This window comes from Schistocerca serialis, chromosome 4 (genome assembly GCF_023864345.2).
Source record: "Schistocerca serialis cubense isolate TAMUIC-IGC-003099 chromosome 4, iqSchSeri2.2, whole genome shotgun sequence".
Classification (NCBI taxonomy): Eukaryota; Metazoa; Arthropoda; class Insecta; order Orthoptera; family Acrididae; genus Schistocerca; species Schistocerca serialis.
This window is the reverse complement of record NC_064641.1, coordinates 53,358,329-53,386,049: the sequence shown is the minus strand read 5'-3', so window position 1 is coordinate 53,386,049 and position 27,721 is coordinate 53,358,329. Positions and strand designations below refer to the sequence as shown.

The window sequence follows — 27,721 nt, the reverse complement described above, 5'->3', positions numbered from 1 at the left end:
ATCGACAGCTCGTTTATCGTTCTGTAGGCCTACTGTGTGTGTCACTGTTGCCTGTTGCCACAAATATGACCTTAATCTTTATATTATTCAAAGTGGGTAAAGCAACTGCCAAATAGTGGCAGAAATATGCTGAAAACATTATAATGAGCTGATTACATTACATTTCACGAAAAACCAAATATTTAAATAATTTTCAAACAATCTGTCTGTTGGCACTTTCCTTGTCCCGTAATAGTTTCGCTCGATCTGCACATTCTGACACTTCACACGCTTTTGTAAGACATGAACAGCTGCACTTAATCTAACCACTTTATCGTCAAAGCACGTCTGTGGTGACGATTCCCACGAATCTGGCACTGATACATGGAGAGCTGAACTGGCTGCTTCTGTGTCATACGACTGTTTTACAGCTTTAGATTGACTGTCGAATCTTTGTGGCAGTTTCCTCTTCATCGTCAGTTGAGGTGGATTATTTAGGATGTCAAACAGTGTGGGTACTGCATTCCACACGAGTTTGTTATTGTCTGCGTTCATAACTGGTTTTCTTCGAAATGAAGCGGACAAAACCTAATATTATTATGCGGGTAAACGGGGTCTTTCTTCATAAGGTCTTCTCGTCTGCTATTAACAAGCCATTTTCTGCTCCTAAAACGATACACTCATCATTTACACACATATAGTTTGCAAGTGAATCCTGACGGTACAGTTTAGTAACATGATGGTATATACGTCTCAGGACCCTTAGGAAACCTAAAAAGAGACAGCTGTGGTGTCTTCTTCCTGTTGTTACTGCAATTTATTGCGCTACAAACGCTCCCGATGGTATAAACCATTGTATAAATCAAAATAATCAATCACTATTCGCATTCACGATCGCGCCGAACTCACAGTTCAACCTACCAGCCGCTTGGGGCGCTGCTGGCGCTGTAGGCAACAAAATCGAGGCGAAGTGTCGCGACTGTTACGTTAGGGTTAGACTGTGGCTCGACCAAGGGGGGATACGTTAGTCCATAGTCGGCTGTGGAATCGTGTGAGGGAGAATTGTGTCTTGGAACTCAGTAGGGTAAATAAGTAGTGTTGTGGAGATGTGGTACGAAATAATACCTTCTTTTGCCATAATTGTGGGTGCTATGACTGTTCCTACAGTTGCCATGTACTATGTTCAGAAAGGCATATCGGGAAATGTAAGTTTCGTGCACCTAATTGTATTTGGTTTTTAAGGGGTGCAATATGTTGGTATTTTAATAACAAATACTGATTTAAAGGTAACACATACCCAAATTATGTTAAATGGGTCTTTCGTCGCTGCATGGTAGAACAGTTTCATAAATGTAAATGAAAGTCACAACATTGTGGATATCGCGCAACATTCACTTATTTCGTTGGTTAATATTGTAGCACGCCCACAGTTTTGTGCGATTCGTTTCTAATACATAAATTGCATTATCACGTCCCGTACATATACACCTTAAAAGTGCTGTTACTGTCATTCCAATTTTAATATTACGTTTACATTAAGAGTTTTGCTGCAAGTATTCCTTCGATTTAATTTGCTTGTATGGGTCATTCCTTGTCAAGTCATCTAGGCAAACTCACCCATCAGCTCTTATTTATTTATCATCCAATTATGTCAAATTTCGTGTTGCCCCAATATATTTTGCCATAATTGTACTCGTTCAAACAAATCGACAACCGCGAATGTCTTTCTTTAGGGTTGCAAATGTATGGAGAGAGATGGGGAGTGGATAAAGGATGTGTGAGGGCTTTCCACCAAAACTTATATGAAATAGTCAAAACAACCTTGGCAACTTGAGGCAGGAATTATCATGCAACGGAATGATGCTACCTGTCAACATTCCTCCGCATTTGGACTGTACGGTGGGTTTCAGTTTTTGCAACATGTCCATGTACCACTATGCATGAATTGTGGCGCTGTTCCAGAAAGTCAATGAGCAGCTGGATGATAGATGGCATCACTCTGTTGCAGGATAATGTCTGTAAGCATGTTGTTGAGGTTGTTTTAATTATGCTGCAGAAGTTCCTCCGGGAAACCTTTAGATATCCCTCATACAGCCCCCTTCTATTCCAATACTAATTCCTTATCTTTTGGACCCCTGAAGAAAGAAATTGGTGGCTGTAGATTTTCTGTGGGCGAAGAGGTGCCTATCTGTGTGCAATCATGGTTTCATAGCCAACTGCAAATATTGTTCCATGAAGGCATTGGCCAACTGGTCTCACAGTGGGATAAATGTATTAGCAGTTAAGGCAGTCAATTTTGAAATAATAAATTGTTTGTTATTTTCCCATCTGTCTCCTTTTCATTTGACTGTTCTTTTATTATAATTTTTGTACTTTGGTTTGTAAAATAACATTATTCACCATTACATAGAACATCACACAAATGGAAAGATATAATAACCCACCTTCCATTTTTCTACCCAATATTTCTTGAGAACCTAAAATAAAACATTGAAAGTTCAAGGGCCTTGAATTATATACTTTTAACCCATTTGAAATTTTGAGTGATTGAAGTAGAAATGGTCTCAGCCAACAGTATTTAAAAAAAAAGCTCAAGTTAATTCAATTTTTTAAACATGGCTACATACAGTACACACAATTTATATTATAAACTTTAATTTTCTGAATAGAGAGCATATAGGCCTACTACTCTGAAAACTGATAAGTTCTTAGAGTTGATTTAGGATGTCCAACAACAGCAAGTTTGTGAGGAGTGGGAACTAGGGAAATATCTTGTGATTCAGGCCAGTTGAATGATGGGAAAGGTCCTTAAGAGTGCGTAAATTAGTATAAGGTAATGGGGTCAATCCATTTAATATCACCCAGTATGAATAAAATTTGTTGCTCAACGTTTTTGATTTTCTTGATTTTTTTTTTTATCATGAGTTCCATATAGGCAGGCATTCACAAAAAACTGTTTTAAAAATTTTTATAAGTCATAGTTTTTTTCTGGCAGCAATTTATACAATGGCGGTTGGGCAAATTTTTGTGGAAATCGACGGTTGCGGAAGATATCAAAATAATTCAAAAACCAGTGTGCTCAGCATGAAATGAACTTCAGGCAATTTTTTTCCCCATTGTGCAAGAGTCACTCAAACTCTTTCTGTAAAGACCCTGAAAAAATTTATCAATCTTCACTTTTTAAGGCCTTCAATTTTCATGAAGGAAGAGAGACTCACTAATAATGTTATTTCTGTGTTGTGTACTTAAATAACTACCTGCAGTAAAAGTTGCAGTCCTGAGAATGCACTCCTGTATTTTCTAGAGCTTTTCAAAAATGGCCAAAACCCTTTTAACGTCATTTTTCGCAGGTCAATGTCTAAAAAGGGACTGAATGAAAACAAGTGAAAATTTTACAGAATGTTCTTTATTCTCATGGGAATATCTCACAAAAAAATTATGACTGAGACTCAAATACATTGAGAGTAATAGAGCAGCAAATTGCAGTAAAAACGCTACCCCTCTACATGCTCGTACAGTGCCAAGTTAGCAAACAAGGGCTTGAAATTATTACAGTTGACATTGGTCAAATGATGTTTAAATCATTATATACAATAAATGAACAAATATTTCTACTTTTAAATAACAATGGGTACAGATAACAATTGGTAAGAGTTCTACACTTTGCAGCATTACTTCCTGTCCTGGCGCAAAAGCAACGTGCTGTTTCAGAAGGCCACCCTGCAGACCATTACAGCAATCTGGATTTTGTAAATGGTCCTTTGTGTGGTGGCACTGATAAATCCTCTCATTCTGGTCGTGTTCTTACAGGGTCAATCCATATGAACTGGACCAGTGATGGTTGCTTGACCATTTTTAGATATTTTAATTTTTTATGTGTGAGTGCCCTATATTTGAGAAGCTAAAACAGTTTTTTAAAATAATTTATCTTGCACCTTTACTGGATGGTGGCCATTTTTATTTGTAGGCACACGACGATTTTTCTGTCCGGAGGCATTAGCGAAAATTTGAATATCTCTGCACTGGGTTAAGTTACAACATTGCAAATGACATGATTGTTTTTAGAAAAGTGTCCTCTACAACATTGTCTATTATACAAAATACCCTAAATTCCAAAATAACCAGTCAAAATGACCTCCAAAGTTTGGTATTCAAATTTTCAAAAATCCACTTTTTAGGCCCATAAATAACAAACAAGGAGTGATTTATGAGAGTCTATTTTTTCCTATAGTTAGATGTCATACACTACTAGCCTTATATAGAGCAAGAACACTTACAGATGTTTCCTTAGTTTTTTTATGAATTATTGAAATTTGAAAATTTTCATTTTTTGTAAAGTTTGAGGTTAGTTATCTCAGGTGGGACTGAATCTAAAAATGATTTTTGCACAGTTTGTACACCTAAATGATAGCAACATACTGTAAAAATTTCAACATTGATACCTGACTGTGAACAAAAATGTGAATTTTTGAAAATGAGGAAATAATTCACATTACAACTGATCTTATGGCTGTTGCCTACATAAATGGTTTATTGTTTCGTTGTAATAAAGTTTGTCATATATTTAGTTAACACTATCACCCAATATTCATTTTGTTTGTTTATTTTTAATAATGCAATATTAAATAATAGGAGCTTTTGCTTTTGTTTATGGTAATAAAAATGCCCATTTACGTTTAGGCTTATTGTCAATAAAGTAGTACATTATTGCTGGTAGTGGCATTGTTGTAGTCAGTCTGTTCTGAAACCTCTGTTAGAGTGGATGTACACACTTCATTGAGAGTGTAGAATGTGTTATGTGCTTTGTTCTGTGTGTAATTTGTAATTAACTTTGAAAGATTAACTGGAATGCAATAACATGGATGAACAGTGCTCTGTTGGACAGATAGCAAGTGAAGTGTATCACAAAACAGTTTATGGTTCAGTTTGAAAAAACTTGAAAAATATCAATGACTTTGATGAAGTTAGACAAACTTTGTTTAAATTTCAAGTAAGTTCTTCTGTAACATCAGTGTGTGAATATCGTGAGAAGAAATATATTCTGAAGTAAAACCACATTTTTGGAAGAAAGTGCTGTGATACACTTAAAGTTCATAAAAAGCATATTACTAAAGGTTTCAGGGCATTTTTGCTTGTTATGAGGGTGAAACAGCTTCACAAGTGAAATGTAATGTGATTCCTGGAAATTCCCTGTGTCCAAATTGTTACTCAATAATATTTGTTGTGAATTTGGAACCAGAATCATGTCACCTTGTTAATGACATTTATATTTGTAATGAGGAAGATGTTAGAACATTGGATTTTGCTTGTTCTAAGTTAGACATATCTCCTGCTTTGAAAATAATAAAATTAAGTATCAGAGAAAGAAAAGCACCTATTGAAAATAAGGTACAACAAATTTCAGACAAAATGAGAAGACTTGGAATCGTGCTTTAATAATACAGATACCAACATTATTTCTAAAGAGGAGGAAAACCTACCACCAGCATCATCTGACACTGAATATTTGAGCTTAATAGAGAAATCAAAAACTAAATGTTCAGTGGCATCTAAAGAGGTAAAAGTTAAAGTTTTAAGTTTGTTCCCTGATTCATGGTCAAGAGAAAAAATAGTTCCTGAATTCAATGTTTCTCATCATTTGGTTAAACTAACCGGAAAATTAGTGAAAGAGCAAGGCATTCTTCCAGTTTTAGAAAAGGAGTAGGTATAAGTGAAGAAACAATTAAAAAGATCCAGCAGGTTTTTGAAGATGATGAAAACAGTAGAATGTGACCAGGTTGCAAAGATAGCAAAAGAGTTGTTATAAATGGAGTCAAAGTAACAAAGCAGAAATGACTACCACTGTCAAATTTAAATGAACTTTATGTAGCTTCCAAAAGTTTTCATCCTGAATGCAAATTTGGAAGGTCAAATTTTGTGACCTCTGCCCTATGTGGTGTATTTTGACTGGATCCTCAGGGACACACTCCGTGTGTTTGTTTATATCGTCAAAATGTCAAACTGATGATTGTGGGTGCTAAACTCAATGACCTTAACTGCAGTCAGTTACTGGATTTAATGGTCTGTGACACTAACAGTTATCACTGCATGATGAGTTTGTGTAATAAATATCCTGGTAAGGAAACCGTTATTGAATTGTTTCACGAATATGTTGAGTAAATGCCAGACAGTATTACCTTCAAACAGTGGGTCACAACTGACAGGGCAGAAATAATAGCAGTGGTTAAATCTCAGGAAGAGTACTTGGAATCTTTAATAGATAACTTACAAAAACTCAAAAGTCACACTATGTTTCTAAAATCCAAAGTACATTTTTGAGGGACAAAAAAAGCACAACTTCATGAAACTGAATGCACAGTCCTAGCTGTTTTTGCAGAAAATTTTACATTTGTGATTCAGGGTGCAATGCAATGCAAGGGTACCACTGGCTCAGTGACCAGGCAACAGTGCATCCATTTATTCTCTACTTTAAAAATGAGAAAGATGAAGTTTGCAGTTCTTCAATTTGCATTCTGACTGACTACTTGGAGCACAACAGTTTGGCTTTACATGTGTTTCAGAAGTATGTAACAAATTATGCAAAAGAAAATTTTCCTAAGATTGAGAAGTTGATATACTTTTCATATGGAAGTGATAGTAAGTACAAGAACAAAAGGAATTTTTTCAAATCTGTGCTACCACATAGTAGATTTTGGGTTGGAGGCCAAATGACACTTTTTTTGCATCTTGCCATGGTAAAAATGCATGTGATGGAGTAGGAAGTACAACAAAATGTGAAGTAAGTAAAGCCAGCCTACAAAGACTAACCACGGACCAAATTCTCGCAGTACAGGACATGTATGTTTTTTTGCAAGGATAATATTAGAGGCATTACCTATTTTCTGATCAAGAAAGAAGTGGTTCTGCATATGAAAACAACACTTAAAACCGGATTTGTGAACTGTATAGCAATAAAAGGAACAAGGCATTTCCACAAATGCCTTGGCGTTGCAGAAAACTTAGTTCGATGCTATGTAACATCAGAAACCGAAATTTATGAGGATCATTGTCAGTAAAATTAAATCTGTCTTTAACGTTGAATGACATAGTGGCATGTGTGTATGATGGACAGTGGTGGCTTGCAGAGGTTGAAAGAATAAGTTTGGAAAACAATGATGTTTTTGTGCATTTTACCACCCTTCTGGCCCAAGGTCATCATTCAAGAAATGTACCAGTGACAAAGTTTGGATACTAATGAAAACTTTCAGTGCTTGAACTTACCGCAGCAACTGGGAGGTCTTATTCTATATCACAGAAGCTGTCTGAAGAAATAAGTGTTCTTAACATCCTCCACCAAGTTTATGAACAGTCGCATCTCGAAGGATCTTAATTGAAAATATTTATTTTAAGTATGTCAAAATAATATAAATGTTAAATTCAATGATGTTTCCACTTTTGGATACAATTCAGTACGTTCAATAACAATTGATTATATCCCGCCAATATCGCACACGAATAGGCATCAGCCATAAGATCAGTTGTAGAGTAATGTGAATTGTCCTCATTTTGAAAAATTCATATCTTTGTTACAATCAGATATCAATGTTGAAATTTTTACTGTACATTGCTATCATCTAGGTGTACAAACTGTGCAAAAATCATATTTTTGTATTCAGTCCCACGTGAGATAACTAACCCCAAACTTTACAAAAAAAGGAAATTTTCAAATTTCAAAAATTCATAAAAAATTAAGGAAACATTTGTAAGTGTTCTTGCTCTATACGAGGCTAGTAGTGTATGACATCTAACTATAGAAAAGAAGTACTCGCATAAATCACTCCTTGTTTGTTATTTTTGGGCCTAAAAAGTGGATTTTTGAAAATTTGAATACCAAAATTTGGAGGTAAGTTTGACTGGTCATTTTTTAATTTAGGGTATTTTGTGTAATAGACAATAGTGTGTGTGGGGGGGGGGGGGGGGGGGGCCTGGTGCTGACAAAGGCATTAATGGCCGAAAGCTGTAATTGTGTGAATCTTTTTGTTGTGCCTATCACGACTCAGCATCTATGTGGTGAGTTGCAACTTTCCTTCTCGTGTATTGTTACATTCCATCCTGGATTTTACATTGTTAAATGCTGAATATTGTATTTTGATATAGTTGCTTATATCATTAGGGAAAACAAAACAGATAAGTTTTATTCGAATCTGAGATGGTGGACAAGAAAATGCTTGAGTGTCTGTTTAAATTTCATGCCAGTCGCATAGAAGTGGCAAGAGTAGTGCAGGTTTGCTTTAAATACATGCTGTAATGGTCATGAACATTAGTAACTGGTGAGACTGGGCATGGTGAGTTGAGTTGTTGTTAGCCAACAATTCCTTTAAGGCAACAAAGACACAGTTATCAAGACCTCATTGAGTTGAATGAGATTGTGTAATAGTGTTAAAGAGTTTGTATGTACCTTCTGCAATATTGCAGAAAAACTTGACACGAATGTAGCCACTGGACATGATTGCTGCAGTGATGGTGCTGAAAGAAGACCAAGCTCTGGATGACCACGTGGCACTACTGAGAGGGAAGACATTGTGTTCGGCATATGGCTCCTGCGCATCAGACTGTATCTGAAGCAGCAATTTGAGCAGCAATGGCACCACAGTGTCCTAACAAACTGTTACAAATCAGTCACTTCAAGGACAGCTCTGAGGGCTAGTGCCTTGTAGTGCACGTTCCACTGACCCCAAACTACCGCCATTTGCGACTTCTGTCACGAGCTCATTAGAGGCCAGGATGGAGGTCTGTTGTGTTTTCCAACGAAAGCTGGTTCTTGCTTGGTGCCAGTGATGGCCATGTGTTGGTTAGGAGGGGGGCAGATAAGGGCCTGCAATCTACTTGTCTGTGTATTTAACACACCTGGAAATGCGGTGCAACATCATATACCAGTAGGAACATTTGTGTTTATCCCACACACCCTGACTCCAAATTTGTTTGTCAGTCTGGTGATTTGATCTGTTTTGCTGACATTCTTGAACAGCATTCCGTGGAGTGTTTTCCAACAGGATAACCCTTGTCGATGTACAGCATGTTCCAAACCAACATGCTGTACAGTGTGTCAACATGTTGGCGGCCTGCTCACTCATCAGATCTTTTTCCAATCGGGCACATAAGGGACAGCATTGGGTGACTAGTCCAGCATCATCCACATCCAGCATTAACTGTGCATGTATTGACTGACCAGGTACAATAGGCATGGAACTTCACCCCACAAACTAACATCCAACACTTGTACAAGACAATGCGTACATGCTTGCCTTCAACACTCTGGATGTTAAAACAGTTATTAATGTACGAACATTTCACGTTTGCAGTAGCTTCAATCAACTTGTGATCTTGCAATGTTATTCACCTAAATATGCTACCTAGATAAATGTATTCCCAAAATTTCATTACTCTGCATTAATTACTTTTTGGTGTTGCAATTTTTTTTGTCAGTGTATGTTTATATTTTTTCTTTAGTGCCTTTTGCTTGTGGACTACCCTTTTTGTTAATGTGTACCCCCAATTCCAGGAGCTGGCTACACTAGATTCTTTTCTACATATGTAAGCCTATTCCCAATGTTAACAAAATTTGTCATTAGTTTGGGATTTTGTGTAAGTATTTTCATTTCCATTTATGAATAGCTTCAAAATTGTGGAGGCTTTTGTGGCCACTTGTTGACACGTTGTCTGTTATCTTCCATGTCATTTTCTTCAGCTGACGTGTTTAACAGTTTTCCAATGTTTCACTAGCATGAGTGGGTGGCATTGTCAAATTTCACCAGCAATGAAGAGAGAATTTTTGACAATGCCAGCGACTCAAGCTGGTGAAGCATCAGGAAAATCGCTAAATAAATGTCAACCGAAGAACCTGACACAGAAACCAACAGGCAGTTCACAAATAGGATGTTCAGTTCACGCTTTTTATTTCCTCTTTGAAATATCCTCAGAAGCTCTACTTTCTAGGCCTTTCCTACTTTGTCATCATCATACACAAACACCTTGTAAGTGATGACATTTGACAATTCATTTACATAAAGTATAGAGAGTAGTGGTTGTAATATTGAATTCTTGGTTACACAGGATATTTTCTCCCAAAAATCTTAGTACGAAGGTGGTTTGAAAAGTTCTTGGAACGGAATAGAAAAAAAGTTCTTACATCGCTGAAACTTTCTTTTAATTTTTCATTGTAGTCTCCTTGTAGATTAATGCACTTGATCCAATGATGTTCCAGTGCCTTGATCCCATTTTGAAAATGAGTTTCCTCGAGGCCTGCAAAATAGTTGTCAACTCTGGCTATCAATTCTTCGTTTGAAGTAAATCTTCGTCCACCAAGAAAAAATTTCAGTTTTGGGAAGAGATGGAAGTCTGATGGAGCCACATCAGGTGAATAAGGCGGGTGTTACAACAGTCCATACCTTGGTCAGTGTAATTTTGCCATGGTGACAGCAAAAGTGTGCTGGCACACACAAAGACTCGCGGCACCCATCTTGCAGACAATTTTTTCATTTCTAATTCTTTAGCTAAAATGTGACATACCCTTTCAGATGACATCTGGAAAACTCGACTCGCACTCGGTAGGACGACGGTTCAATCCAGTCTCCAGCCATCCTGATTTACGTTTTCCGTGATTTCCCTAAATCGTTTCAGGCAAATGCCGGGATGGTTCCTTTGAAAGGGCACGGTCGATTTCCTTCCCAATCCTTCCCTAACCCGAGCTTGCGCTCCGTCTCTAATGACCTCGTTGTCAACGAGACGTTAAACACTACCCACCACCACCACATCTGGAAAGCATGAACAATTTCACGCACTTTAAATTGGTGATCCTCCATGACCATTTTGTACACTTTTGCAGTGATTTCTGGAGTAGTGACATATCTTGGCCGACCACTGTGCGGCTCTCCCGACCAAATTTAAATTCATTTGTCCACTTGGCTACAGTTGAATATGAAGGAGCAGAGTCCCCCAGTGTATTCTGGAAATCGACATGAATGTCCTATGCTTTCATACCTTTCTTTACAAAGTTTATGCTCGAATCTCAATTTTTTTTCAATCTTTAGAAATCACCTTGTGAAACAACAACAGAGCCATGTTACCGCCACAGCTCTCTTCCAAGAGCACTGACGTGGCACATTTTTACAGTCAACAGTCCAATGAATATCACGTGAACGACTCGTTTCGCTAGCGCTGACCTACCGTGGTGATTCCGAGAACTTTTCAGACCACCCTCAGCCCCCCTGCGGGTTCGGGGGTTAGAATAGGCCCGCGGTATTCCTGCCTGTCGTAAGAGGCGACTAAAAGGAGTCTCAAATGTTTCGGCCTTCTGTGATGGTCCCCTCTCGGGTTTGACCTCCATCTTTCTAAATTGTTCCGAAGAGCGAGCCAATTGGGGAAGGGCACCTGACATGGTGCACTGTATCTGTCGTGCATTGAGACCTTTAGCTGGCTTTCTCGTCGTTGCAATGGTGTCCAGCTTGTTTTCCATCTCTTGGGCGAGGATACATCCATGGGTGCAATTTCCACACTGCACTGTGTAGTGTTGTTTTTCGCTGCGACAACCACCTCGTACATTTTTGCACCTAAGATCCAGCACGGTAGCCAGTCCGTTGTGGTGGGGCCGCCATGTACCCTGTTGGTTGTAGCCCCCTGACAACACAGGGATCGCTCTACTGATGCCTGCGCCGTTTACTCCCCATGTATGCCAAGGAGTAGATGCCCATCTCCCTGGGGCATCAGGACTCCTCGCATTGGCCATCCTGCCAGGTGGCCCTTGCTGTGGCTGGGTGGCGCCCCTGGGGAGGGCCCTTGGTCGGAGTAGGTGGCATCAGGGTGGATGACACGCAATGAAGCGTGGCACATCATCTCTTGCTGGTGGCCGGCCGCCAGCAGTCTCTAAGCATTCGAGGGCTCATTTTAAAGGTAACGTTTATGACCGCAAACCGTTCCCATCCCTGGCCACACCATGGGAGGAACGAAAGGCAGTGAATGACAGTGACATGTATTCGCCCCGGTATCTCGTCTGTACCAGAGCTGATGGGGAATCCTATGTCTCCGTGAAGCCTCAGTTCTTTGTAGAGCATTTAGAGAACAAGTTTGGGGAGGTGGAGGGCTTGTCCAAAATGCGCTCTGGGTCAGTTTTGATAAAAACGGCATCGTCCGCCCAGTCACGCAGGTTACTTGCTTGTGACAAGTTGGGGGATGTTAACGTTACCATCACACCACATAAGAGTTTAAATATGGTCCAGGGTGTTATTTTCCATAGGGACCTACTTTTGCAGTCTGATGATGAGCTGCGCGCCAACTTAGAGCGTAGAGGTGTTAATTTTGTCCGGCGCGTTCATCGGGGTCCAAGGGACAATCAGGTTGCTACCGGTGCCTTCATCTTGGCCTTCGAGGGTGATACATTACCGGAGAAGGTGAAGGTGATGGTCTACCATTGTGACGTCAAGCCCTATATCCCTCCCCCGATGCAGTGCTTTAAGTGCTGGAAGTTCGGCCATGTGTCTTCCCGCTGCACTTCCAGCCTCACATGTCGAGATTGCGGACGCCCATCTCATCCCGATACTCCATGTGCTCCGCCTCCCATCTGTGTCAACTGTGGAGAGCCTCATTCGCCTTGCTCGCCAGACTGCAGGATCTTACGGAAAGAATGCAAAATCATGGAATATAAGACCCTGGACCGACTGACTTACACTGAGGCTAAGCGGAAATTTGAACGGCTACATCCCGTGCGCGTGATGGCATCTTATGCCTCAACTGTCACTCCTGCTGCAGCTCCTTTAGCTGCACGACAAATAGTCAGCTCTCAGAGTCAGAGGACCTCACCTGCCCCCTTGATGATGGGGGCCCCTTCTCTCACTGTTGCTCCCACACCATCTACCTCGGGAGCAGCACCCACTGAACCACCGGGGACACCAGTCCCCACTTCTAAGCCGGAGAAGCGTAAGTCTTCTTCAGCTTCTCTCGCTCGGAAGGGATCCCTTGGGTCACTCCCTTCCCAGGTTCCTACCAGCGGCACAGCAGACACCAGCCAGTGGCTGAAGAAGCCACAGGTCGCTGGTCGTCGAGCTTCGCGATCATCTTCAGTCCTGGAGACTGACTCCAATAAGCTCTCTCAACGACGACAACCAAAGGAACAGTGAGAGAAAACGGCATTGAAGACCCGTAAGACCAAGACACCTGCAGTGTCACCTACTCCACAGCTACCTACAAGCTCTGCGTCTGAGGATGCGGTGGAGATTCTTGCGTCCGCTGAGGACCTCGATCTCGCCGGTCCCTCAGACGCAGTGGATAGCACTTGCACGGGTGCTCCATCGGAGGCAGCAGGTGATCCAGAGGCGTAATCTGCCTTCCCAGTCCCGTCACGCCTTTCTCAGCCATGGACAATTCCATCCTCCAGTGGAACTGCAGCGGTTTCTTCCACCATCTAGCTGAGCTCCGACAGCTTATCAGCCTTCACCCTTTCTTCTGCATTGCTCTTCAGGAAACTTGGTTTCCAGCAATGCGAACCCCTGCCCTCCGTGGCTATCGGGGTTATTATAAGAACCGGGCAGCTTATGAAAGGGTGTCTGGTGGCGTCTGCATATATGTCCTTAACTCTCTTCACAGTGAGTCTATCCCTCTACAAACAGCTTTAGAGGCTGTCGCTGTTTGGGTGTGGACGCCACAGGCTGTTACCGTCTGCAGTCTTTACCTTCCACTGGATGGTGATGTCGCGCAACATGTCCTGGCTGCGCTGATAGCCCAATTGCCGCCACCTTTCTTATTACTGGGCGACTTCAACCCCCATAACCCTCTGTGGGGTGAGTCTGTGGTGACAGGTCGAGGCGCCACCATTGAGCATTTATTGGCACAGCTCGATCTTTCGCTGTTAAATGATGGTTCCTTCACACACTTCAGTGCGGCGCATGGCACGTACTCTGCCATTGACCTTTCGATCTGCAGCCGTAGCCTCTTACCATCTGTCCAATGGAGAGTGCATAACGACTTGTGTGGTAGTGACCACTTTCCGATCTTTGTCACTGCCACAGCGTCAGTCTTCTGGGCACCCTTGCAGGTGGGCAATGAATAAGGCTGACTGGGACTTGTTTTCCTCCATTGCCGCTATTGAGCCTCTCTCTAATGATGGCATTGATGCGGTGGTTCAATCAGTCACCACGGGCATCGTTACTGCCACTGAATCTTCCATTCCCAGTTCTTCTGGGTCCCCTCGGCGGCAGACTGTGCCTTGGTGGTCGCCTGAGATCGCTGAAGCGATTAAAGATGGCCGGCGGGCGCTCCAGCGTCACAAGCGACATCCCTGCATTGAACACCTCATTACCTTCAAACGTCTGCGTGCGCGGGCCCGCCGCCTTATCCGCCAAAGCAAGCAGGAGTGCTGGGAGTGGTATGTGTCCACCATTGGCCTCCATGTCTCTCCATCGCAGGTCTGGGCCAAGATCCGACGCCTCTATGGCTATCGGACCTCTGTCAGCATCCCTGCGCTCTCACTGAATGGAGCAGTTTGTACAGACTCCGACGAAATTGCCAACCGCTTGGCAGAGCTTTTTGCTCTAGTTCCGCTTCTTCCAATTACCCCCTGGCCTTCCGCTCCATTAAAGAGCGGATGGAACATCGGAGCCTTTCTTTTCGCACCCACCATTCTGAATCCTACAATGCTCCATTCAGTGAGTGGGAATTTCACAGTGCCCTTGCCGCTTGCCCTGATACTGCTCCTGGGCCAGATCGCATCCACTGTCAGATGCTGAAACACCTTTCAGTGGACTGCAAGCGACGCCTCCTCGACCTTTACAGCCGTCTCTGGGTCGAGGGTGAGTTTCCGTCACAGTGGCGGGAAAGCATTGTCATCCCCGTTTTGAAACCGGGCAAGAGCCCTTCCCAGGTGGACAGCTACCGCCCCATTAGCCTCACCAACGTTCTTTGCAAGCTTCTCGAACGGATGGTGAGCCGGCGCTTGAATTGGGTACTGGAGTCTCGGGGTCTTCTGGCTCCGTCTCAGGGTGGGTTCTGTAAAGGCCGCTCCGCCACAGACAATCTGCCGAGTCTGGAGTCGGCCATCCGTACTGCCTTTGCCCGCCGTCAGCACCTGGTCGCTGTCTTTTTCGACGTGCGGAAGGCGTTGATACGACATGGCGTCATCACATACTTTCTACGCTTCATGGATGGGGTCTTCGGGGCCCTCTGCCGATCTTCATCCGAAATTTTCTGTCGTATGGTACCTTCAGCGTGCAAGTTGCGGCCTCCCATAGTTCCTCCCGAGTCCAGGAGAACGGGGTACCACAGGGATCTGTCCTCAGTGTCTGCCTGTTTTTAGTCGCAATAAACAGGCTCGCTGCGGCGGTGGGAAATTCTGTCTCCGCTTCCCTGTATGCTGACGACTTCTGCCTTTACTACCGCTCTACTGGTTGAACGTCAGCTACAGGGCGCTATCCGCAAGGCGCAGTCTTGGGTTGTAGCGCATGGTTTTCAGTTTTTGGCTGCCAAGACCCGCGTTATGCATTTCTGCCGTCGCCGAACAGTCCATCCTGAGCCGCGGCTTTATCTTGCCGACGAACTCTTTGCTGTGGTGGAGACCCACAGGTTTTTGGGTGCAGTTTTTGATGCCCGGCTGACTTGGCTGCCTCATATTCGGCAGCTTAAACAGGCGTGTTGGCGGCATCTAAATGCTCTGAGATGCTTGAGCCACACCCGCTGGGGCGCAGGCCGATCTACCCTGTTACGGCTCTACCAGGCATTAATCCAGTCTCGTCTGGATTATGGGAGCCTGGCTTATGGCTCAGCATCCCCATCTGCGCTGTGGGTACTGGACCCAATCCTACACAGCGGAATACGCCTTGCCACTAGTGCTTTCCGGACTAGCCTAGTGGACAGCATACTTGTGGAGGCAGGTGTCCCTCCATTGCGGTTCAGGCGCCAAAATTTTCTGGGCGCTTGTGCTGCCCATGTTTTTAGCTTTCCCGGGCATCCAAACTGTTCCCGCGATCGGTCGTCCATCTGCCAGAACGTCGGCCCCGGTCAGGTTGTACGATCGCGGTCCACGTCAAAGAGCTTCTCTCCGGGCTTAGGGTTTTCACTGTTCCACCTCCTTTTCGGGCCACTTTGCGTACACTCCCATGGTGTGTTCCTTGGCTCGACTTGGCACAGGGCCCGAAGGACTCAGTCCCTCCAGAGGCCTTCCGCCGCCGCTTTTATTCCATCCTGGCCACGTATCAGGGCTCTGACGTTGTTTACACTGACGGTTCAATGGTTGCTGGTCATGTCGGTTATGCGCTAACTCTAGGGGACCATTCCGAACAACGTTCCTTGCCGGCTGGCTGCAGTGTTTACACTGCTGAGCTGGTTGCCATCTTTCGAGCCCTAGAGTATATCTGCTCCTGCTCAGGTGAGTCCTTCGTGATCTGTAGCGATTCCCTGAGCGGTTTACGAGCTCTCGACCAGTATTTCCCTCGTTCTCATCTGGTGATGGCTATCCAGGAGTCCCTGCGTACTCTTGCCCGTTGCGGCCGCTCTGTGGTCTTTGTGTGGACCCCTGGTCATGTCGATATCCCGGGCAATGAACATGTTGACCGCCTGGCGAAAGAGGCCACCAGGCAACCATCTCTGGATGTTGGCCTCCCAGAGACTGATTTGCGAGCGGTCCTCCGCCGAAAAGTTTTTGTGCTTTGGGACGCTGAATGGCGCGATCGGATCACGCCCAATAAACTCCGTGCCATTAAGGAGACAACGACTGTGTGGCGGTCATCCATGCGAGCCAACCGCAGGGACTTAGTCGTACTTTGTTGGCTCCGCATTGGCCACTCCCGGCTGACACACTGTTACTTACTGCGTCGGGAGGACCCCCCCCTCTGTGTCGCTGCGGGGCGGCTTTGACAGTGGTTCACATTTTGTTGGCCTGCCCCCTTTTAGCTATGGTCAAGCGGACATTTGCGCTGCCTGATACGCTCCCTGCCCTTTTAACTGATGACCATGCTATGGCTGGCTTAGTTCTACGTTTTATTCGGGCAGGGGGTTTTTATCATTTAATATGAGTGTTTATGTTTTATTTTATTGTTTTGTGTTGATTGTGGCCTTTGGCCTACAGTTTTAAACTGAGTTTTTATTGTGTTCTCGGTGGTTGGCTTTCCCCTTTTTATTCTATGGTTGGCCAACCACTGCCACACTCCATGTGATTTTAATTTGTTATGTCTCTTCTTTGTCTGAGTTTTTCTTGTCCTGTGTTGTCTGTTGTCTCTATTATCCGTTTTTTACTCTGTGTGATAGTTTTTAAGTTTTGGAACAAGGGACCGATGACCGCTGCAGTCTGGTCCCTTTAATCCCACAAACCAACCAGACCACTCTCATAATGCTTCTTAAAGTATAATTGTATTGGTTTCATTTCCAAAATTTGCCTTCTGTTTGTAACTAATGATTTTATAGTATTGCTTGTCTACTCTGTTATGCCACTACATTGCAGTTTCGATATGGTAATACTATAACATAAAAAATCACAGACTTTGACTTACATAAAAAAATATGCCACAGACACTTAAATTTTCAGGACTCTGGTGACTTGTATTATGAAACTGTGTGGTGAGCAAGTAAATCTCCACCTTTTAAAACCAATTTCAATGTAACATATTATTTTCATTTAATAATTTTAAAATTCTATTCTTAGCACTTAAGTGTTATAGTTGGTCTGTGAACTTCTGGATCTAAATAATCCTCCCCCATTTGTGATGTACTACCTTTATGTTGTTCATTTCCAAGCATTTTATAAATACCCCTTTCTTTAATGTTACTAAATTTACCAATAAACTCCAAGGCTGTACAAGAAGTTTGAAACAGTTTTATACACTTCTAGCTAATATGCTGTCTGAAGTCTGTGTGTTTTTTTTAATTATGTACCCACTGACTTTTAGCAAATCTGTTCTACAGTCCCCCTGCTGTTACTATATTTGGGAATTCACACAGGCTTTTATCCAGTTAACACAAAAACTTCCAGGAAGATAATTTCTTTATTAGAACTTAACAGTTGGTAAATTCCAATCAGTGCACACTTCCCACTCAGGAATTTAAGTGTTGCTGTATTAATAATATTTTTCTGTGATGTGCAGTCCACATTAATTGATACTCTGACTTTTTACAGTTAAATCTGGTGTAATATATTTTTTTCACATTATATCAAGATTTATATGCAATTCCTCTCGTATTTTAATTTTGCATTACATTGCAAGCTAGACTTGGAGTTGAATGTTACTTATGAAGAGTTTTACAGTGTCTGTCTGTCTGTGTTCTTCAGTCTAAAGACTGGTTTGCTGCAACTCTTCATACTAGCCTATACAGTGCAAGCCTCTTGAACTCTGAATAACTGTGGCAACCTACATCCATTGAACCTGCTTATTCTATTACAGCCTTGGTCTCCCTTTACATTTTTAACCCCCCCCCCCCCCCCCCCCCGGCTGACATTGCCCAATTGATGATTCCTTGCTGCTTCAGAATGTGTTACTTCATTTAATCAGTTTGTGCCACAGATTTCTTTTTTCTGTAATTCGGGTCAGTACCTCCTCAAATAGATGGAGGTTGCAGTAGTTATTCATAGATGAGATTATTACACTGGATATAATAGGGTGGAGAGCTGTGTCAAACTAATCTTAGGACTGAGAATAGCGGCACCAACAACAGCCACCACCTCATTAGTTATTCCGTCTACCCATCTAAGTTCCAATATTCTTCTGTAGCACCATATTTCAAAGGGTTCTATTGTCATCTTGACTGAACAGTTTATTGCCCATATTTTACTTTCATACAAGGCTGCAAGATTTCCTATCTATTAAATTTATATTTGATATTAATAAATTTCTCGTTTTCAGAAACTTTTCATGCTATTGCCAGTCTCCATTTAATATCCGCTCCACTTTGGCCATTGTCATTTAGTTTGCTGCCCTAATTAAAAAACTCATAGATTACTTTTTGCCCCACCTTTTTGTATCTAATTGTAACATCTCCACCAGATTCAGCTGCATTTTGTTACCCTAGTTGTACTTTGTTAATAATCATCTTATAACTCATTTTCAAGACCCTGTCAGTTCCATTGTCTGCTCTTCCAAGCCCTGACAGAATTAAAAAAAATCGGTAAAATGCAAAGTTTTTATTACTTCTCCATCAACTTTTAATTCCCTTTCCAAATTTCTCCTTTGTACACAGAGTAAGCAATGAAGGAAACTGTGTGAATTACATTTGGGATTGGCTACAACTGTGTCTCATTCTCTTCACTAATGATGCTCGCCTTGCATATGCATATGTGTGGTTTCTGTACAAGTTGAATATTACTTTTCACTTCTTATATTTTATCTAAATACCTTCAGTGTTTTAGAGTATATTCCAATAAATATTGTCGAAAGTTTTCTCTGGATCTATAAATGCTAGAAAGATGGGTTTGCCTTTCTTGAACCTATCTTATAAGTCTTGGGTCAATATTGCTTTGTGTGTTCCTAAATTTCTTTGGAACCCAAACTGATCTTGGCTTCTACCAGTATTTTAATTTCTCTGTAAAAAATTCCTGTCAGTACTTTTCAGCCCTGATTTATTAAAGTAATGGTTCATCTGTATTCACAGCTGTTAGTACCTCCTTCTTTGAAACAGGAGTTATTACTGTTCTTGAAGTCTGAGGGTATTTTGCATGTCTGATGTATCTTGCATACAAAGTGAGGCAGTTTTGTCATTGTTGTCTTGTCTCTGCCAAGCATATCAGTAATTCTGAAGGAATGGTGTTTACTCCAGGGGCCTTGTTTTGACTTGGGGCTTTCAGAGCCATGTGAAATTTTTCTCATAGTATCATAACTCCCACATCATCTTCAGCCACTTCCTCTTCCCTTTGTAGAATGTTGCCTTATGGTTAATATTCCTTGAACAGCCCTTTTGTGTATTTCTCTTGGCTGTCCCTTCTTTAATTAATACTGGCTTACCATCGAGCTCTTGATATTCATACAGCTTCTTCTCTTTCCTCCAAAGGTCTCTTAAATTTTCGTATAGATGGTATCTATCTTTCATCTAGTCTTGCCTGCTTCTACTGTCTTGCATTTTTCATATAGCCATTCCTGCTTTGCCAGTTGCTTATTCCCACCAATCTCATTGTTTGTAATATAAGGTAAATGGACAGATAAAAAAATGTCACCAAGCGGCAGCAGGGAAAACACACAAAAAATGATTTAAGTGTCACAAGCTATCGGAGCCAGTGGCTCCTTCTTCTGGTGGAAGAGTTGAGAGGAAGGAGGAGGAGTGCAGGAAAAGGGCTGGAGATGTTTAGGGAAAGGAGTACAGTTTAGAAAAAAATCATGGGGAACCCCAGGTCAGGGGAAACTTACCATATGGGACTAGAAGGAAAGACTGATTGTTGGGGACTGCACGAGACGAGATTTGAAAACCTGTGAGCTTAAAGGTGGAAGACAAGGTAATATGCAAGACAGAGATTACTAATAAAACATTGTGCACGAGTTAATAAGAGTGAAAAGCTAAGTGAGTTGTGTGTAACAGAGGTTGGTGGGACGGGCGGTGAAAAATGGAAAAGTCAGAAAATGAAAGATGTAGAAGGCTGAAATGGAGTGAAGAAAGTAGTAGTTACTTACAGAAAGAAGTAATTGGCCACACAAACCAGTCAGTCTTTGGCCTCAGCAATCAGCCTCCTCCAGCATCCTCAGTCCATGTATTCTTCTTCAGACAGCCCCAGCGTACTCATATCCTCTCTGACCTGATCAATCCATCAGAGTCGTGGTCTTCCCTGTGGTCATCGTCCACTACCTACCTCATGGTCTGGCCTTCTCAACGCATTACATGTCCCTGTCACTTCAGTCTTTTTTTTTTTTTTTTTTTTTTTTTTTTTTTTTTTTTTTTTTTTTTTTTTTTTTTATCACTGCCACAATGTCCATTGACTTGGATAGCTCCTGCAATTCAGTTCTTTCTTTTCCTCCATCCATCTCCATCCTTCACTGGCCCAGAAATATGTCTGAGGAAGGGATTCTTAAATGTCAGGAGTTTTCTTTCCATCTTTTGGGTGATGGTCCAGGTCTCTGCTCCATATAAGACTACGGGTTGTATTATTGTCTTGTAAATCTTGGTCTTTGAGGATATCGGTAGAAGCCGGGACTTTAACAGCTTTCCCAGAGCTAACCTTGACCTATTTCCTGCTTGTATTTGTGTGGTAATTTCCTGGTCTATCTTGTTTCTTTCATTGAGTATAGCCCCAAGATATTTAAAGTCTTCTACCCTTCTGAAGACTTTGTCCTCCACCTTCAGGAGTCTGTCACCATTTTCTCTGCTAATTATGAGGTATTTTGTCTTATCCATATTCAACTTCAGGCCTGCTCTCATTGCCTTCTCCATTATTGTTCTTGTTATCTGAACCAGGTCTCTCTCTCTCTCTCTCTCTCTCTCTCTCTCTCTCTCTCTCTCTCTCGCCCTCCCTCCCTCTCCTTTAATATGTTTCCACTTATTTTCACCATGCATATTGTCTCCTGGGTGCATATCTGTGTCAGTTTTATGAGTTTTCTGGGAACTTGAGCCCTTTAGAGTTCTTGCCATATTGCTTGTCTATTCACAATATCACATGCTTTTTGGAAGTCCAGTGAACATTTTTGCGGAATTCCCAGCTCTTTGCTAGCACTTGCTCTGTTGTATGTAAATGGTCTACAGTTGATTTTCCTTATCTGAAACACGCTTGTTAGAATCCCAGTACTTCCTCGACATGTGGTGTTAGTCGCTTCAGTAACAACATGCTCAAGATCTTATTAGCTGTACATAGTAGTGCGATTCCTCTCGTTGCTACATCTCATTGGGTCTCCTTTCTTTAGTATAGGACAGATGACAGACTCTTTCCATTCTTCTGGGATCCTTTCCTTCTTCCAAATTTAGCAGACTAAGTGGTATAACCTCACTTGTAGAGTAGCTCTTCCCTCCTTCAGCATCTCTGCAGTTATGCCATCTATACCTGGTCTTCCTCCTCTTCGGCAGTTTTATGGTCGCTCTTACCTCTTCCATGCTTGGTAGTTCATACTCCCCCAAAGGTACAGTATATCTGTTTTCTCTATATGATTCTTCTTCTTCATTTTCTGTTGTAGCACTCATGGTGTTTACATCCACATTCAGGAGGTTTTCGAAGTAGTTTTTCCATTCCTCCATAGCTTTCATTTCATCTATGATTATCTTTCCTCCTTGACCTCTGATCACATCAATCCTTGGGTTGGATCCTTTCTTGAAGAACCTGACGGTCCTGTAAAAGTATCTCATATTTCCTACTGTCCTGTCTTCTTCTGCCTGTTTTATTTTACTGTTTATGAACTCTCACTTTTCTGTTTGAAAGACGTGTCTTGCTTCTCTAGCTGCTTCCGTGCATCCCAACCATGTTCTTTCATCGTGTTCGTTTGTCAGCCATGACTGTTTTGCTGATTTTCTCTTGGTGACTGCATCTCTGCACCTATCATTAAACCATCCTCTGCTCTTCCTCCTTTTCTCCATTGGGTTCAGCACCTCACTTGCAGCATCTTTTAAACCTGCCTTGATTTTCGATCAAAACTTTTCATTATCATCTTCGTCTTCTCCTTCTATGGAAGCAACCTTGTTTCCATTTTCAAGTGCATATCTTTCTTTAATGTGGTCCTCCTTCAGTAGATCTGCATTTATTTTGTGGTGTGCTTCTCTTCTCCTGTTGTTACGGCTTCCTATCCTATCCTGTATGGTTGTCACCACAAGGTAATGGTCTGATCCTATATGCGCACCTCATGAGATTTTACATTCTAGGTAGCTCTTTTGTGTCTGGCATCTAAAAGTATGTGGTCTATTTGGTTCTGAGTCTCTTGGTCAGGTGACTTCCAAGTGGCTTGCAGGTGTGCGCGTGACCCTGCCGCTGCTTGGTGAGTAGATGTTTTTATCTGTCCATTTACATTATATTATCAATAATTGATTAATCTCATTATTTAGGCATCTATATTCCAGTTTGCTTACTTCATATTTCGTCAGATTCAGTACCTTGTGTGCTGTCCAAGGATTTCTACAGCGTCGTCTCTTTTTGCTTATTTGAACCTCTGCTGCTTTCACTATTTCATCTCTCAAAGCCATCCTTTTGTCTTGTGTTGTGTTTCTTACCCCTGTTTGTCTATTTTTGCCTAATACTTCCTTTAAAACACACAGCAACATCTACTTCTTTCAACTTATTCTGGCCCTTCTCAGTAATTCCCTACCTTGCTGTAATTTATACAGTTTTAATCTGGAATTCATAAACAATAAATTATGGTCTGTGACCACAACTGCCCCTGGAAACGTTCTGCAGTCTAAGATTGGGTTTTGGAATCTTGCTTTGCATTAGGTAATTTATTTGAAACCTTTCGATGTCTGTCACTTCCATGTATACAATACTCTTATGATTTTTAAACCAAAAATTAAGAGTACTCGGCACAACATACTGCCAGACGGTTTCTCCTCTCTTTTCTCTGCAAAAGGCCCTGTTTTCCTTTATTTTTCCTTCTCATCTTTTACCTGCTATCGAACACCAATCCTCATCACAATTAAGTTTTCATGTCCTTGAACTGTTTGAGTAATTTCTTTTATCTCATCATACATTCTTTCAATCACATCTTCTGCAGATGTAGTAGGCATGTAAACTGTAACTACTGTGGTGAATGTTGGCTTTGTGTCTACCTTGGCTGTAATGATGCATTAGCTGTGCTATTCACTGTAAGTTACTCGCATTTCCACTTTCTTATACGAGGGCAGTTCAATAAGTAATGCAACACATTTTTTTTCTCGGCCAATTTTGGTTGAAAAAACCGGAAATTTCTTGTGGAATATTTTCAAACATTCCCGTTTCGTCTCGTATAGTTTCATTGACTTCCGACAGGTGGCAGCGCTGTACGGAGCTGTTAAAATGGCGTCTGTAACGGATGTGCGTTGCAAGGAACGGGCAGTGATCGAGGGTCTTTTGGCTGAAAACCAGGGCATCTCAGATATTCATAGGAACTTGCAGAATGTCTACGGTGATCTGGCAGTGGACAAAAGCACGGTGAGTCGTTGGGCAAAGCGTGTGTCATCATCGCCGCAAGGTCAAGCAAGACTGTCTGATCTCCCGCGTGTGGGCCGGCCGTGCACAGCTGTGACTCTTGCAATGGCGGAGCGTGCGAACACACTCGTTCGAGATGATCGACGGATCACCATCAAACAACTCGGTGCTCAACTTGACATCTCTGTTGGTAGTGCTGTCACAATTGTTCACCAGTTGGGATATTCAAAAGTTTGTTCCCGCTGGGTCCCTCGTTGTCTAACTGAACACCATAAAGAGCAAAGGAGAACCATCTGTGCGGAATTGCTTGCTCATCATGTGGCTGAGGGTGACGATTTCTTGTCAAAGATTGTTACAGGCGATGAAACATGGGTTCATCACTTCGAACCTGAAACAAAGCGGCAATCAATGGAGTGGCGCCACACCCACTCCCCTACCAAGAAAAAGTTTAAAGCCATACCCTCAGCCGGTAAAGTCATGGTTACAGTCTTCTGGGACGCTGAAGGGGTTATTCTGTTCGATGTCCTTCCCCATGGTCAAACGATCAACTCTGAAGTGTATTGTGCTACTCTTCAGAAATTGAAGAAACGACTTCAGCGTGTTCGTAGGCACAAAAATCTGAACGAACTTCTCCTTCTTCATGACAACGCAAGACCTCACACAAGTCTTTGCACCCGAGAGGAGCTCACAAAACTTCAGTGGACTGTTCTTCCTCATGCACCCTACAGCCCCGATGTTGCACCGTCGGATTTCCATATGTTTGGCCCAATGAAGGACGCAATCCGTGGGAGGCACTACGCGGATGACGAAGAAGTTATTGATGCAGTACGACGTTGGCTCCAACATCGACCAGTGGAATGGTACCGTGCAGGCATACAGGCCCTCATTTCAAGGTGGCGTAAGGCCGTAGCATTGAATGGAGATTACGTTGAAAAATAGTGTTGTGTAGCTAAAAGATTGGGGAATAACCTGGTGTATTTCAATGCTGAATAAAACAACCACTGTTTCAGAAAAAAAATGTGTTGCATTACTTATTGAACTGCCCTCGTACATTGTTGAACCTACTACTACATTATCCCCACTTGATTTTGTGTTGTTAACCCTGTACTGACCTGACAAGAAGTCCTGTTCTTCTTGCCACTACGCTTCACTAATTCCTGATGTATAGTTCCTTGTTCATTTTCAATTATTTTTCAACCATTAAATCAGCAGACAGAAGAGTCTGCCAAATATGGTAGACACTGCTCTAACTGGTGGTCAAGAGGGTTTTTGCGGAGTTTTTGGTTCCAGAGGGGATCATGTAGGCTGCAAGAGCTGTGTTCATGTTAGAGGACATGGTAGAGTCCATGGAAGCCAAGAAACTGAGAAGAAATGGGTTCCTGTTACTAAACTGGCTAGGTAGACTGTGAATGATGTGAAAACAGCAGTTCTAAGAATTTCTGTAGATAGAAATTAATGTGTTGGGAAAAAAAAAAAAAAAAAAAAAAAAAAAAAAAAATTACACCATTCTCATAATCGGTGATATCATTGTTGATTAGTGTTATCTGTATGAGTGTATTGGCACTAGTCATGATTTGTTGTAAGTATGGTTTAGTGAAGTGCTGTGGCTGTTTCTGCTTGTTAACTGATAATTTTACTTGTCCCACATACCTGATGGGGCTTAACGAAATTCAGTGTATGAATGAATGAATACATTACCAGGGAGATAGTAGTATATTTTAAGCATTCTATATGGCTAAACTTTGTGTGTAAGGATATATAAGTTCAGTATAGATTATTTTATTTAAGTATTATATGTGTACAACATCAAATATTAGTTGTTAAGAGTTATTCAGGATATGAAAGTTACTAGATTAAAATATGTTTGTCAAAGTTTTACCTTTGGCATGAAGTGGAATTAAAGTGCAAGGCACAAAACTTTGAATTCCAGAATTTTTTCATATAATTTCACACACACAAAGTTTAATTGTTAAATCAGTAAATTATGCCAGTATAGAAAGAAAAATAGTCTGCTCTATTATTAAACATCTCTAAATTTGCATAATATATCTGGAATATTTTTCTCTTCTAGCCTTACCGCCGTAACCTAACAAACAGGTGGGAAAGGTTAATGTATACAAGAGATATGAGACTAACAGGAGATGCTTATAAAACAAAGGTAAGTAGCCTCTTGGAAATGAAATAAATGAAACTGTGTAATACATTTATAATACTTACTGTCTTTCCTTGTTTGCAGGGACTGGAAGCAATACCAGACAAATAAGTCAACTTTTGATAGGGTAGTTTTTAGTAAATGTATATACCTGTAAAATATTTACATTTGTTATAAAAAAAACCAATAAATTACATTTGAACCATACTAGCTTATCTCAATTACGCATTTGGGAACTCTCATTCCAACATGTCCTTCATCCTTTAATCCTCTTGACCTCGTTGTGTTAGCTGTTGACCCCTATCTGCTTCTATCCGCCTCTATCTTCCTATGGGCCTCTTGTTATATCCCCCTGCCCCCTCCCCACTTCGTTCTGTGCCACATGCAACTTTCCCCCATTTCTATTATGCCACATTCCTATACTCTCTGCTTACCGTGTCTCCCTCCCAAACATCAGACACCTTTCCATCTATCCAGAATGATTTCTCCTCTTGCCCACTCTATATAACACAATTCATTTTTTCTTTGCAAAGATAATTATTTCTTAGGGTTTTGCTGATGAAAACTGCTGTTTTCAAATTGTAATTTCTTAATGATAAATTAAGTTATCAATTCTTTAAATGTGCATAAACATGTCGTGTGTATAATTCAGAATGTATCGCAAGGAGTGCAGATGACATTCACCAAGGATGAGATATGAAAAACGAAATGGAAAAAAATCCAGGTTTTTCAGTAAGCTAGCATTGGTGTTGAAGTACTGTAGATAATCATTTCATTGGACAGGGTTCACACGTTTCTTAAAAGTGCTTAAGATTAGATTAGATTTACTGTCATTCCAATTGATCTGTAGTGAGGAGGTCCTCCATGATGTAGAACATGTCAGAAAAACAATATTACATGACAAATATTTACAACTAAAACAAATAAGCTAATGTATCTTCCACAGGTCCCAAGTGGAATGATGGTCTCTCTCTCTCTCTCTCTCTCTCTCTCTCTCTCTCTCTCTCTCTAGCCCTATGTTAAATTACCATTTTACAACACTCATCACAAAAATCAGTTGGTTCTTAAAAGTACTTAATTTTTATACTGTGGTATAAAACTCCTTATAAGTGCTTATTTTGTCCTTTTTTAATTATAGTCCTTATTTTTCTCTTAGCAATTATATTCAAACTTAAAAATCGATTAACTTGTCTTAGTTAAAAAGGTGAAAAAAGGATTGCATGTATAGGTTGAAGGCCGAAGCAGTTAAGAGGGTCGCTCAGCTGTGCGACATGTAGAATGAGAGGGATAAGGCTATCTCCGCCTCAGGCATGTAGAATAGAATGAGGGTACGATTGCACTGACATCTTTTAGTGTATGTTTATTTACTTATTTATTTACCTCTTGTTCCGGTGATCCATATTGTGACACTATCGCAGGATATGGAACGTGTCAATTTTACAAGCTTTTGGCCAGAATTTATGGAATACATAAAACAAAACAAAAACAGTAACTTAGGTCCCACTACAAAAAGTACATTTTAGAGATAGATAAAGATTACAAAATAATAAGTGTTA

General features: G+C 41.4%; 1 protein-coding gene across 1 annotated transcript; it reads left to right on the top strand.

Moving 5' to 3' along the window:
* Positions 1 to 950: 950 nt before the first annotated feature.
* On the top strand, positions 951 to 26,372 carry LOC126474969 (uncharacterized). The gene is made up of 3 exons (XM_050102495.1): positions 951 to 1,184; positions 26,085 to 26,171; positions 26,250 to 26,372. The coding sequence occupies exons 1-3, from the start codon at positions 1,086 to 1,088 to the stop codon at positions 26,274 to 26,276; spliced, it is 213 nt and encodes a 70-aa protein (XP_049958452.1). The 5' UTR covers positions 951 to 1,085; the 3' UTR covers positions 26,277 to 26,372.
* Positions 26,373 to 27,721: the final 1,349 nt, after the last annotated feature.

What these genes read in the sequence shown, in the direction of transcription:
- LOC126474969 (XM_050102495.1), top strand. Translation starts at nt 1,086, where the DNA reads ATGTGGTACGAAATAATACCTTCTTTTGCCATAATTGTGGGTGCTATG. An exon ending in AGAAAGGCATATCGGGAAAT is followed by an intron (nt 1,185 to 26,084) that starts GTAAGTTTCGTG and finishes TTTCTCTTCTAG; the next exon opens with CCTTACCGCCGTAACCTAAC. An exon ending in GAGATGCTTATAAAACAAAG is followed by an intron (nt 26,172 to 26,249) that starts GTAAGTAGCCTC and finishes CCTTGTTTGCAG; the next exon opens with GGACTGGAAGCAATACCAGA.